At 22.2% G+C, this 15,897-nt stretch overlaps 1 protein-coding gene across 1 annotated transcript in view; it reads left to right on the top strand.

Moving 5' to 3' along the window:
• The window catches only part of LOC112594756, a 29,675-nt gene extending 15,226 nt beyond the window's left edge, over window positions 1–14,449 (top strand). The window contains exons 4-5 of the mRNA XM_025339721.1: window positions 3,107–3,262; window positions 14,251–14,449. Coding sequence (XP_025195506.1) covers window positions 3,107–3,262; window positions 14,251–14,388 — 294 coding nt within the window. The 3' untranslated portion in view covers window positions 14,389–14,449. The remainder of the gene's footprint in view (window positions 1–3,106; window positions 3,263–14,250) is intronic.
• The last annotated feature ends 1,448 nt before the right edge of the window (window positions 14,450–15,897 follow it).

The following is a 15,897-nucleotide window of genomic DNA, read 5'->3' as shown; positions in this document are numbered from 1 at the left end:
AGATAACTTATGTCAAATAATAATAAAATTATTGATATCGATTTGTAGCCATTCCATACCATCAACTTATTCACTTAGTTTACACAATTTAGTATGCTGATATTGACTTATAAGTTAATAACAGTTATTAAAATTATACTTTATGCAATTAAATTTTTACAAAATTAGTTGAACAGTAAGTTCAGTTATAAAAAAAATAAATTACTTATAAAAGTTAATCAACTTATCTTTAAGTTCATCTCTAAATATCTAATCATAACAGTTTTGTATATTTATTCCTTCTTAAGTGTATACTAATTTTGCACTTATAGGTATTTAAATCATGTATTACAAATAAAGAAAAAATTATAGTTATTATATATTATATTATCTGTAATAAAATACCCTTAGAAATACAGATTTTCATAATTTTTCAGAATTATTTTTTATCATATACAATGATTTATCATTGAACTCAAACGTAACTTATACTATTAATAACTACTATACAGCAAAATGAGTTTTCCGATTAAATTGTATCATTTTATTATTTTAAATTCTTATACTAAATATCTATCCCCTAATTGAAAAATATTATATGCCATGTGTTTTCATAAAATAGACAACACATATTTTAATGTATAACATTATTGTTATTATCACAACAGTATTTATTTCAAAAAAAATTTTAATAATTCAAAATATATTTTAAAAATAAAGAAAAATGGTTGAAAACACAAAAGTAAAATACAAAGATACATGTTATATAACCCCATAGATAAATTTAAAAAATAGATATGTTAGGGTGGACAATACACAAATCGAGCATTAACGTAATTTAGTAATTAGTGGTTAAGAGCATGACTCACCAGATGTATTATCACTGACTTAAACGCACCACACAGCAAATTTGTGTTCAACACTTACAATTTTATGTAGTAAGCCTTTCTATTAAAGTTAATTGACCTATTATCAAATTTAAATAGATAAGAACATACTCTATGTTTTCTCGTGAATTTTATTTTGATACTTTAACTTAAAAGTGAATAAAGAGAATTTTTAAATCATGATAATATATACATAACATTCACGTCTTGTCTCACCTAGCCATAATTGTCGAAATAAAAATAATATTTAGCTGAAATCTCTCTTGATATAAAATATATATAAACTTAAATAAAACTTGCTTAAAAATTTAAAAAAAAATCATATGGTCAATTAAGTTTATTATTTTAGCTTATTACACGCAATCGAATGTACCAAATACAAAATGTACTATATGTAAGACAGAGACAATAGATCCAGAGCGATATACCTTTAACGATAAGTGTCAAAGTAGACTTGTATAATATATGGACCAATATATAAATGAAAGAACCCACGCCAACAGCCGGATTATATAGCAGTGGCTGATACGCAGTTTTTAACTTGACAAACGTTGAAAATCCATAAACCACATAGCATCCGATACGCCCCACAGCTAAAGGCGTGTAATATATTCTAGAGATGTGAAATTTTGATTGGAGATCGAATTTCTGATCGAACTAACACAAATCATAACTAAAATTTTCATCTAACAATATTTAAGCACAAAAGTAAACTTAATATATTATAAATCTACATAAATATTATATTTTATAATATTATACCTATTTATTACATTATTTTAATTTCCTATAGTAAAATTGATATAAGAATTATAAAATATTTTTTTTAAAAACCTGAACTCTCATAGTAGTGTGTTGTTTATCATACAAATATTTTTGTTTCTTTGTTTATTTGTTATACAACAAAAAACATAGACTAGGATCAACAAGAAAAAAAATAATGAAAATAATTTTTTTATAAGGTAGACAAGTGGGTACGGCTCTGCTGTACGCCTATACGATAGGTGTTAAGTGGTTACTGTGATGGATGTGTTAAATTTGAATCCAATAATACATCATTGTACATAAAAAATGATTCAAAGGGAAGACGGTCTATCAGTTTATATTATTAAGTATATTTTATGTTAGAGTTTGATATGCTGTAAGGTAAAGTAATTTATTTTACTATTAATAATACAGTGGATTGAATTATTTTTTGTTGAAAATATCACATTTAAAAATATCATTGTGTATAACATAATATAATAATATACATTTGAGTTGTATTCCTCCAAGAATAATGTTTTTGAACCATGATAAACATTGTTATTAATATAGTTTAAATAATTTCATTTAAATTTGAGCTTGAATGTTTATAAAAAAAAAAAATAATAATAATAATAAGGTTTTATAATAATTAAATATTCTGGTTTTAGTATGAAGACTACTTATGGCAAATTTTGTTTTTAATTTACAAACCTTAGCTATAAAAATTAAACATTTTATACATTTTTAATTACACAACAATTTACAATTTATTTTCGTGATTTTGACGAGTTCTGAAAAAATTTGAATTTCAAATTTTAATAAAAATAAAATGTGTCTATGTATCATAATTTATTAAAATATCTATAAAAAAAACTTATGTGAAATCTTTTGTTCAATTTACAAGCGTTTTGTTGGATCGAAAACATTTTCATCAAAATTTAAAGAAATAAAACTAAAAATTAAGAATTTCAAATGTCTATAAATAATTTGAAAAGAATCAAAATATACAGAAAATGATCATATAAATGTTTGGTGAACATTTTAATTTTAAGCATCTATGGTTATTGTTTTTCGAGTTCCATTAAAAAACAAAACTAATTTTGTTGAAAACCGTAGAAAATTCTCGTTTTCCTTATTTTTTTCTAGTATTTTTTTTTTACTCAGAATTTAAAATAAAAACTTTACCAGTGTAAATCATCCATCTTATGTCTCAAACTGGACCATTTCTTAAAGTAAAACTGTGACATTGTATACTTACAAGTAACAACTTTGATTAATATTTCACAATTTTAATGTAAATACTCAACTGAAATTATCCTAATATTATCCATTTTAATAAAATATTTTGCTAAAATGATAATAAAATACATAATATTACTGTTAAGATACCTACTTAATAAATAAAACTAAATATTTATTTTCACCAAAAAAAATAGAAAATATTTTCAATTACGTACGTCCCTTACAAATATATTCATTTTATTTTATTCTAGGGTTGGAAATCACATGATGTCCAAAGGCCATTTACCAGATCGTTAAATAATGATAATAAAATAACGGATTTTCGAGAAAACAACATCATACCAAAGATGAGTTTTACATGTGGTAGACCTGGGAGAATATATCCAGATCCGGAAACTCAGTGTCAGGTAAAATATTTTTATTATTTTCATATGTTTCAAAAGATACTTTATTGGCTATAAGATTTAGTTTTTCGTTACACAATTCGAAATAATATTAATGTATTTTATTTTTTAATTTCTTGTATTTTAAAAATTACCAGGAAATAAATAAAGCCTTATAAATCTTTCTGTTGTATAGTAGGTTTTAAGTGTATATCATCATTGAATAGATAACTAATGAATTTGTTAGATTTAAATTCAACAATATATCATTATTGAACCAAAAATGATTCTTTGTAGAAGCAGAGTGGGATTCTAAAAGTATATTATAATATATATTTGTATTATTATAATCTATACTATGATAAATTATTATAGATACTTATTTTTGCTCAAAACATCGCATAAATTATAAAATTATATGATATATTATTGTTAATAATTAACTTATATATAGATTCGTAGAACAAATACCATAATATACAATTAGTTTAAACACTATGAACTTCATTGAATTGAAACAATAATGTTAAGATGAAAAGTTTCAATTCATATCAATTAATACATTTTTTAAGTTATGAAATATTAGACGTTTGAAAAGAAGTTTTATTTTTATTTGTAAAACATAATTTAAAATATGATTTTACAGATTAGGATTAGCAATTAAATGAACACATCTATTTCTTAATTTTTTTTTTTTATTATTATTATTTAACGTGAATGAATTTAAAATAGAAAATAATACTTATATAAAAGAAAAAGTATTTAATTTTAAATGGATACATTTTATAAATACTTAAAAAAAAATATGTCTGCTAACTTTTTTAAAATATTTAAAATACATATTTGAATACTTAAAAAGTATTCAAATACTATTACTTAAGTGCTTTACAATACTAACTAAATGTATATATATATAATTATTGTGTACGTATCTATGCTACTGAACTCCTCTTAAAGCTTAAACAGCTGGACCGATTTTGATGAATTTTTTATGTGTGTTTAAGTGGGTCTTTGGATGGTTTAATTCAAGATTGGATACGGTAGGTGGTGCTGCAATCAGATTTTACGAAATATTGACATGGATATGTCTGAATCTTAGATACCAATTATCTCAGAACCCACTCATCCGATCGTCATGCGGATGATTTTTAAATGAAATGGCACACTACGGAGTAGTTTTTAATTATAGTTTAATGGATTCAATTCCCATAAACGAAATATTAAGCGATTAAAAAATAATATATCAGCAACGCCATCTATCCAGGAAAACCTTTTTTATTTAATACAAAAAATGGTAAAAACCCTTGTCGAAGCCTAACTTAATACAGCTTTTTGGTAATTACCAATATTTTATTAACATAAATAATAATTAAAAATGTATTAAAATTTAAAATATTAATGATTTTTCAGTGAACTGATTAAAATACTAAAACCTATATACCTACTACGATAATATAGTACTATGCGTTCGTTAGTTATTTTCAATTTTATTAACTAATTAAGTATTAACAATCAAGTTATCAATTTTTAAAATAATCCAAAAATACACGCACATCATAAAAGAATAAAAGAAACGCCTTGTTGAACGATGACTGTAAATAACGAATTATAAAAAACTAAAATTTGAATTACATAAGAGGCGTAATTTTAATGAGCAACCAAAGTGAATAAAGATAACTGCTATACTGTGTGCTTAGAAATCAATTTATATATATATACCTTATATCGTAAAACAAATAATATAGTTTACAAAGAAATATCATATAATCAATAGAAACTTTGTAGAATATTTTTATAAAAGTATATAGTCTGACAACGGCCACCCAAAATATATTTTTTTAAATGTTGCTTTTAATTGATCAAAAAAAATATTAAACAGACAACGTCGGGTTGGATAACTAGTTAACTAGTACCTTATCATCTATACACTAAAATCATAAACCAAAAATATATTATGTATTTACTCGCGTTACGCTAAATTTTAGCATCAAACAGCTAAATTTAACACATATGCGTTTTGTATGAACAATGAAATGTAGAAGGCACTAATTTTATTATATAATTATATTGATATTAGTTATTTATTTTACTATTAGAAATACAAATTTAGGATTATTATGTATTTATATCTACCAAATAACTTACAATTTTTCTTGATTTTCATTATTTTCATATAAAAATTTAAATTTTAAACGCTCATAAACTATTTGGACTTATATCTTCAATATTTTTTAATTTGGGTACAAAAACCTAAAGGAATCTTATATTACACATTTCAGTTTTTTTACTTTAAAATTTTGCTTTATAAATTTTGCTAAAAAAATCCATTATATTTTTGAAAATTATATATTATAATTATAATTATAGTATTAAAGTATTATATACTCATATAAATGTTTGTAAACATTTTAAGTGTCATTCATTAATACATTTCATAAAAAAAAAAACCAAATCAATATTATCATAAAATAATTTTGTTTAAAAATTTCCAACTTTTCTAAACAGTATTTTCCCTGATATTTTTAAAAGTGATTGAAAATTTTACTTTTAACGCACTAAAGTACCAAATAAATCTAATTTTCTACACTAAAACCACACTTAAATTTTTACACCAAAGTATTTTTACTGCTAAAAAAGTTATAACACAAACACAAACACACAAAAAAATCATTAATTATAAAATCAATACATTCAAAACAGTATTCATAGAATATTTTGATAATATAATAATCGAAAAATAACCATAATGGTGCCTTTTACCACGCATCATTAAATTTTAAATTATTCACGTAAAACATTTTTATGTACTGTCAAATTAAGTATTTATTAAAATATGACTGAAAGATTTACCTATATTTATTTTATTTACTTTTTTTAAAGTTCAAAATGTTATTTTCTAATATTATCTTAAAAGATAGTTTTTATTTAAGCTGGCTGGTGTGAAATATATTTTTAATTAATATAACAAGCTATAATTTAATTTTTATAAAAAATTGTAATTTGATTAATTAATGAATTTAAAAAAATGATTAACATAGAAGGTTATCTAAATTATCATAATTATGTTAGGAAAGCAGCTATTAGTCGAAGCATACTCTCTAGTCGGGTACCTTTCTATAATCACTGTCATTGTAATACAGGTATTTACTATTAATTTAGATTTAATTAAAACCAACATTTTTTAGATGAAAATAAATTTTATTTAATATTTACATAATTACTTATTTTTATTAAAAAAATATAATATAATATAGTAGGAATTAGGTTATTATGACCATCATTGATTGATGATGTCCATGATGTTGTGTAATATTTTTTTTTTCTAATCTCTGATTCACTGCTGATATACTGCTGAGATAATAGTATATATCATAAACCATTCTGATACATTCTCCTCAAACATCCTATTCAGGCTGTTTATCGTCATTTTTAAGCTGTCGTCAGTCACGCATGATTCTATTCGAAAAAACGACAATAGCAATGATATACGAGTATTAAGCATTTTAAGAGTATTAAATGGCTAGTTTAGCTTCATTATATATCACCGTGCAGTACCAGTTGACTTTTTAAGATTGTATAGTATTATGCTCGTAATACAGAATTATTTGTAAAAATGCGATCCCAATCCATAAATACAAACTAATACTCTATTTCCACATGAATAAATTGAAGTTTAGTCAAGAGAATTGTTGATAATATGATTCGTTATTGTAAATAAATTAACAACATTCGAATCTGATAATGATAAAATTTAATACCATTACACGGTGTAACTACTATAGTATTACGACTTACAAATCTGAAAAATCTGAAAAATTCAATAAAACATTTGTTAAATTGTTATAAATTAATATATTTTAAAATAATACGTAATACAACAGTATATATGCAGAATGGTTGATTAAATATATGTTGATGCCGTAGATACGAACCTAGTACGAAAATCCGCTTTCGCCGAAATCTAAATTTTTTAAAAAATGTACATTTAAAAATTATTTATTCATTTTATTATTTTTATTTTATTCTATTCTTTGTAAAAATATACCCTAAGTGATTTAAAAAATACTATCTTTCTTGTTATGTTTATTATTTTATTTAACAATTACTATTTTACTGTGCTTTGTGTTCTTTAATGTGTGTACCTACTTATAGTTAAATCATAATGAAATTATGATTTATATCAAGATAAAACTTTATCTATTTGACATTAACAAATGTGTGGGTTTTGTTAGCTTGAGTGCAGTTTTATATCATACTAATTATTGAATACCATAAAAATTATACAATGCCCTACAATACTAAAGATATGTCCATTTTTTTTTATTATTTCATTTGACATTGAGCAAAAATTATGTCAATAATGCAGTTTTCAAATAAAATTGAGTTAATTTTAAATATAATAAATAATGAAAAACTATTTTAAAAATAAATTAAATTTTAATGATATTTATTGGATTAATTTCAATATAAATATCAGTAATAATTAATAACAAATAATTTAATATTTTATGTAAATTATAATAGCTATAATAATAATTAATCTTTAATAAATAAATGTTATTACAATTAAAAATTTTGTTTAAAGCACAAAATACATCAAAATATTTAAAACTTTGATATTATAATTATTATTAACGTTTACAAAATTTTACAAATAAGTTTTAGTACCCATTTTCCATTGTTATTATTTATTTATTTTATTTTTAAAAATTAGATAGTAGGTAGATACTAGGTAGTTAAAAATACTACTTGAAATTTTTTGTTTTTTTTTATACATTTATCAAAGAGTCGTGTACAGAGACATATATTATTAACCGATAAATTAATTTAAATTTAAATCTAATTGTTCTAAATAAAATTATAAATAATATTAATATGTAAAATAACATGAACCAAAACCTATAATTCAACTATTTACTACTGAATCAACCTCCACTCGTTTTCTTAAAAAGAGAATAAATTTGCAACACTAATTCTAAGAAACAAACAAAACCGATTTTTTTTAAATTTGTTATATGTATTGAAGATAAATATAAATTTAATACGGTGTCGTGTTATTATTCCAACAGTATTTAAAATCATGTTGTTTCTGTTTGAAACCCAATAATCGAGTACACTAATACTTAAAATCTTAGCCAACTTCATAAAACAACTAATAGAGCAAAAGGGTAGTATTTCAAATGTGTCAAAATAATTTCAAAAATCCAACAAACATTTTTATATAGATTAAACTTTTAGACCTTTAAGTATACTTTTTGATAATGCTATGGTGCTATGCATTATATATCAAACTGGAACTAGGATCGGTACCCTTGATATACTTCCCTTTAATTTATTTTTATTACATATAATAATTAGCGCTTATTTATTAAAATTCTTTAACTTGTTGTGTATTTTTATTTTTTAGATTTTTTTCAACTATCTAAAAAAAAAAACATGTTTAGGAAAACCCCGAATAATTAGCGCTATTTAGTTTTAACTAATAAAACGGACATACTATGCATTTTTTTAATTCTTTCTACTATTAATAATAATGACAATAAATAACATATTAATACTAAAGAATAAAAGTATAATATTACAACTGTTAACCAATTGATTTATTTTATATCATTGTATTCAGTGTTTAAAAATAATTTGTGTACACGAAATATTATTATGCGTTAGATTAATATTTTACATCGATATACATTTATTAACACATGAGTAAAGGGTTTTCTATGCCATTTAAAAAAAATAATTTTCGTAGGTAATAGTTTTACTTAGAGATAGAATTTAAAACATAAATAAATAAAATACAATACATTTCATTTTTCATTATTATAATTTATATACATACGAACGACATGTGACTTTAACATGATTTGTTATGTACATAGTACATAACAGAAGCTTTTAATCGTTGTATGTTTTTATTTTACAGCTTCGTGATATTGTGATTTCGTTCATAGCCTTATTTTTTTTAACGTTAAACGCAACACATTTAAAATAACACCTCTAACTCATATTCATCTTTATTCAAGCTATTTTACACTAAGCACGAGTGCGTTCACCTGTCATAAACTATACAATGACAACCTTCGTGAAAATATTATTTTCTTTAACGTACACGAGAAATCGACAGTTCACAGGTGAATGTTTGGTCGGCGGAGAAATCGTTCCCCCTAGACGTGTCTAACGACCCATTTCACCCGGTCGTCTCCGCGAATAACCCGTGTATAATATGATCCTTTATCAATAGACGGCACGATTTCTGTTACGTTAATTTCGTATTCGGAATAGTGCTTTAGGAGTTATAACTTATAACTAAGGACCGGATATTGCAACTTATTTGTATCATCAAATAATTCGAATCTTATCAAATATTTACTCGATTTATATTAATTACAGTTTTTCTATGTAATTTTATGTTGCAATTTATTGCAATTTTTAATGTTTTTGCAATTTTTTGTAATTTTGTATATTTTACTTAATTAAATGTACAAATCAATATTTTCTTGGCTAAATCTATAATATAAAAATAATAACATTATTGTGGATTTTCATTATTGGTTAGATTGTACGATCTAAGAAGTATAAAGGTGTAATATAAGTATAGATATACTCGACGATATAGACTTCTATGGGTCATTTAATGGTATCGATAACAATAATTTATAAGCCATTACTATTAGTTTTTAAAATAGTCTGTATATGAAAAAGACAATTATAGAATTGTTAGTACCAGTTACTTTCATGTAATCGTACTAGCTTGTTCTTATATTTTCATGTAACTATAACTATCATGCCTAAAGTAAAATCAAATTTAAGAAATAAAATATCGTCCTGGTTCTGAATTGCTCCGTATAACAAACCTAAAGAAATTGTTTCTACAGATGGTAAAATTATTTATTGTTTTTTTGTGTGACAAAATTGTTTCATAAGAAAAAAATATTTTTTAGATCATCATTCATTGCATTTTATACTCATGTCCTATTATATAAATGTATTTAAATTAGGACTTTAAATTGTAATACATAATTTCAGTTTTTCATAAAAATGTTTTGAAAAGGAATAATAATAAAAAGCAACTTCTTATGACGATTACATCTCAAAAATCGAGTACTTTTTTTTGAAAATTTATGTTATGCATTTGTCCTGAAATTACTCCTATGTATAAACTATGTAATCCAATGTTAAAACAGTTTTTGGAAAAATACATAAAACAAATAATTCCAAATGAAAGCACTCTAAGAAAAAATTATATTTCAAATATTTAAGAAAATAATTAACAATATAGGATTGTAAATAAAACCACCAATCCAAGAGATTAGTGTAAAATAATTTTATATTTCTTTTTAAATTAATTTATGTAAAAAATTACAGAAAAGTTTAAGTAAAAATTATTATTTAAGTTTGAGTATTACTAATTTATTAATTGGTAAATTAAATGGAAATCCAGGAAAATCATTTTTCATTTCAAGTAAAAAACTAGTGGGTATCAATTATGAAACTATCTATCAATTTATAAATTCTTCTTTAAAAATATTTCCGATATCGAATATCGAACAAAGAGTATTACTTTTTGTAAGTGATGCTGGTACTTATATGGTGAAAACAGCGAAAAATTTAAAAATATTTTATCCAACATTAATTCATATCACGTATTTGCGCATGCAGTTAACAGAGTATTAGAAAAAATTTGCGAATTATATCCAGTCATTAATAAATTAATTAACAATGGTATTAATTTATAAATATTTACAATTTTAAAATTTAATCTGTTTATTTTATTTATTTTATGATAAAAAACCATCTTAAAAACTCCATCTAGAATCAACAAATTAATTCCGGATTTACTTTTACCTCCTGAACCTGTTATTATCATATGGGGGACTTTGTTAAATGCTGCAATGTCGTATGCAGATAATTTTAAATTTTGTAGAGAATTTAGACGATAATGCTATTAGTGTTGATAAATTAAAATCATTAGTAAATAATAATCTAGTAAAATGTGGTTTGACATTTTTAAAGTTACATTTAACCGAGTTAATCATAAAGCTAACAAATTTAGAAAAATCATACAGCCAATTACTCAATAGTTTAACTATATTTAGTGAGATTGAAAATAAATTAATAAATATTCTCGATTCTTAAAGAAAAATAATAAATGATAAATTTACTTATATATTAGACAAAAATTATGGATTTAAAACAGTTAAAACTTACTTTGAGGTAATAGCAGGTAATTTAAATGTTAATTTAGATACAAACATAACACCATCTCTTTTGAATTGTTTTAAATATGCACCAATAACCAATTTAGATGCTGAAAGATAATTTTCTTTTTATGAATATATTTTAAACAACTGACGATATAATTTTAAGGAACTCAATTTAGAAATGTACATAATTATAAATTTTAATTCAAAAAAATAATATATTTTAATTGTTGGATACTTTCAAAACTTTTTTATTTTATAATTTATAAATGTTTGTCATGTTAATTTGTAAGAAAAAAAATAATAATTATACATTTTTTAATATTTTAAGGATACATTTTTTGATGTACTTTTTTTAAAGCAATTATATGATTGTATGATGTAATTATTGTATTATTTTCATTGCTATTTTGACATATTTTTAATGCAATTAAATCCGGTCTTTAGTAATAACTCACCTTTTTGAATGTCATTTAATCTGCTCTAAAAATATACCAAACATGGTGGAAAACGAAAAAAGTTTGAATGATCACTGACTATAATAATGAATATTTTTGTATGTAATAACTAATATTTAAAAAGGCGTTTTTTCCAGATCTAGTTTCAATCAAAACTTTCATCATGTTCATATTTCACTTGATACAAAAATAAAAAGAAAAGTTTGACTCTATACTTTTTTAAATTATAATTGTTTTTAATTCATTTAAAGTTTCATTTTCAAAAAAACTTGTATCATATTTTAAACTCTATTTTCGTACTCAACTCAATACAGAAAATCAAAAATTTGGTTTTTATGATAAGATAATTTATTATATTCAATGGCTTTTTAAATAAGTACTATTTCTAATTTGACTCTTGAACGTTTTAACTAAAACGTGCATCGATTACCAACAATGTTAATTTCAACTTAGTGTAATTATAATATTATATTCAGTATTTATTTGAAGAAATACCATATTAAAAACTGTGAACAAATACTATGTTAATTAAAATGCAACTCGTTTAAAAACTATGTATTTAAAAAGTATGATAAATTAGCACATTATTTTTCAAATTTCTTCTATATAATCAATATGGCACGAAAAAAAAAAATTATCATATAGGTAGAACAATAAATTTAATTTACATAATCACACGCATATTATAATGACAATACTTTACACGTAGGAATTTAGTATTATATAATATTTTGTTTAAATATATAAAATAAATAAAATTACGTATCTAACCTAATCTAACAAGGTGTAACTTTTTAGTTTTTTTTTTTTAATTTGAACTCGACTGATCACAGATTAAAGTTCAAAATTAAAAATAAAGTGTGAAATATTATTTGTTAGTTTTTTGTATAAACAATATTGTTACATTTAGAAAGAAAAGAAAATCCCATTTAACCTAACTGTGGAAATGTGATTTTCAGTATTATTATTCATTAATCTCCATTAACAAGTAATAATTACCATCGTCGCGTATAATATAAACATAGGTATAATATTTTATTCAATCTTTGAGTGTACATGGTTTAATTAACTATAAATTAAAAATATACCTCCAGTCTATATAGTAAAACTATAAAATTACCTATAAAAAATTTGTTGTTACTTGTAGATTCTATGCAAAGCGGTAAATGTATAACAATAATGTGTATATTTTTATGTATGTACTTGTATACACAATAATAAATCAAAAAATTGTTCGATTTTAAATTTTGATAGAGGTTTTAGATAGAAAATTGAATTATTTTATATACATAATAAAATTTTCAAGAATATTTTTTAGAGCTATTTATTTATTAATTGAAAATACTTAGAAATTCAATACAAAATAATATCATATGAGTTATTTTAATAAATACGTAAAAAATTTAAAATCCATAAGCGCAATTTATTTTTATATGAATTTAAAGTTAAGATGTTGACAAAATACATCAGTATCTTAAAATTCGCTATTTTTATAGCTAATTCTTGACAGTTTAATTCAAAGTTCCTTAAGCGTAGTTTATGTATCGTACTAATACCATAAAAGCTAAAAAAATATATAAGTGACATTTTTTTATAGATGTTTTAAGTTCATACTTGAACGAAATTACATATTTAAGCATTTTAATGTAAAAACATGTATTCGTGGAAACATAATTTATCTATTACATATATTATTACTTTTCACATAGGTACACAATGCTATTTTAAAATGTAATGTTTTTAGAAAAAAAATTTACTGTATGACTAATAGTGAATTAATTTACTTTAATTTACTTAACTTAATAGCAATATTAAAAAACATAGCATGAAATATACTTGGTGATATACGCTGATAGACTGTCTCAGCTTAGAAACGTTTTTCGTATTCAATTATACTTTGTTTAATGTTCAAGCTAAGAAACATATTCAACTAACGATAAATGCTCAGGTGCATGACTAAACTACACGGCAGACACGGTGACTTAGTGGGAATGACAAATGGGTATTGCATATTTGCACAATAATTGCCTGACACCCGCGACTTGACAAAAACTGGTCGCTTCTAATTATGTTTCTTATCTTGAACAGGCTATATTGGTATATCATTTTATTAAAACTTAACTTATATATATTTATTAATTTCATATTATTATTTTTTACACAAAAAAATTCTTAATACAAAGTTATAACTTACAGTGTTGAGTCGTGTATAATTTTTGACTATGTTCAATAGTTTTATATTGTATATTTAATGTTTTGAATAGTTTATTTTTTTTTTTTTTTTTTGATTTTCACTCCCTGTAGTTATTGGCTTATTAATAACCGTATTTTACTTATATTTAATATTTTTCAGGCTTTTCACTTATGTCATTACAATGGATTCAAAGAAACATTTATATGTCCACAAGGAACTAGATATGATACGTCCGTACAGGAATGTAGATTATGGTACACGACTCACTGTTTAGACACACGCAGACCATTTAATTAGGTCTATATTATGTTTGAAATAATTATCAACATTTTTATCATAGTAGGTTTTGAAATTTTGTTTACCATATTTAAGTAATTATTGTGTCTTTTAATAATATTAATAACATTTAATAATGCAAATAAATATTATTAGAATAAAATATATCGCCGATCAAATAACTTTATAAATCCATATTATATTTGAGACTTTTTTCATATTCTTAATATACATATTAAGTTTTAATACATTTTTAAACATAATTATTTTATATTATATGTTTTTAAAGATTTCTCAATAGGTTAGGTTTTTTCAATATCAACCGTTTTGTAAATATGACTTGACGCTTATTATACCTAATTTGTATAAATATATGTACAAAATACATTTAAAAATATGTGTAGCTACGTAGTAAATTAAATACAATTGTATAAGCATAAGTGTGTTTTTAAGTTTGTGATTTTTTTATAACTATTAATTTATATTTTTTTCTTTAATTTATTTTGTTAATTATTTTTTTAAGAACCTTATTTAAATAATTTTAATTTAAAACAAAATCATAATCGTAATTTCTCGATTTTTTACATATACATTAAGATATTTAAAATTAAAATAAATTTATAAGAATAAACTATTTATTAAAAGTAGTATATTTTTTTAAAATTTTTTTTTTTTACAAATTTTAGCTCCCAAATATTAAGATTTCATTGCATTCATATTTTTTTTAAAGTTATAGTTAATTTTATCAAATGATAAAGATATAAATCTAAAATATTTAAAAATTGCTCTCTTTTCATAGTAAGATTGGATTTGTATTAAAAATGATTATCATATGATTATGTCAACCAGTATTTAAAAAAAATAAAATGACCATTATTTAAATTCTCATGTTGCCATAACTATTTCAAACATTTTCAAATAACGATCACAGCATTAAATCCATTATGTTATATATTTTTTTGTATTTTTTGTATTTTTTTTTTTTATATGTATACGCAAGTGATCAAGTATAAAATACCTTTATTATTTTGTTGTAAAACTTTGTTATAGACTTTACTAAATTAATTAGTATATTACTAGTGTAATATAATGTAAATTTAACACTTAGTACTATTACCTACTAAATAAACATATGATTTTGTTAAATACAATTAGTATTATTATTTATTATTATAAAAAAATAATTTAAAAAAATACTGTATTTTCATGTTTTTATTTTTTATTTTATTATAAAGACATTGTGTTAATAATAAAAATTCAATTTTATAGCAGCTAAAAATAACTTATGTCAATAGACTTATTTATAACTTTTTAACGTGTTTAAGCACTTTATCTTATAAACAACTCTATTTCTTTTCAAAAGCTAAGCAACAAATATTACGAAACAATGGACCGTTTATTTATGATTAAATAAATAAAACGTTGTTGTTGTTAGTAATCTCGTTATATAAATCATCAATTTAATAATGTACATAATATAATGACAAGTATCTACGATTATTTTTTTATTGTTAATTTTTTTGAATTACA

Source organism: Melanaphis sacchari, unplaced genomic scaffold (genome assembly GCF_002803265.2).
Source record: "Melanaphis sacchari strain LSU unplaced genomic scaffold, SCAv2.0 Contig23_pilon_pilon, whole genome shotgun sequence".
NCBI lineage: Eukaryota > Metazoa > Arthropoda > Insecta > Hemiptera > Aphididae > Melanaphis > Melanaphis sacchari.
The sequence above is the reverse complement of the archived record's forward strand: the minus strand, read 5'-3'. Positions and strand labels throughout refer to the sequence as shown.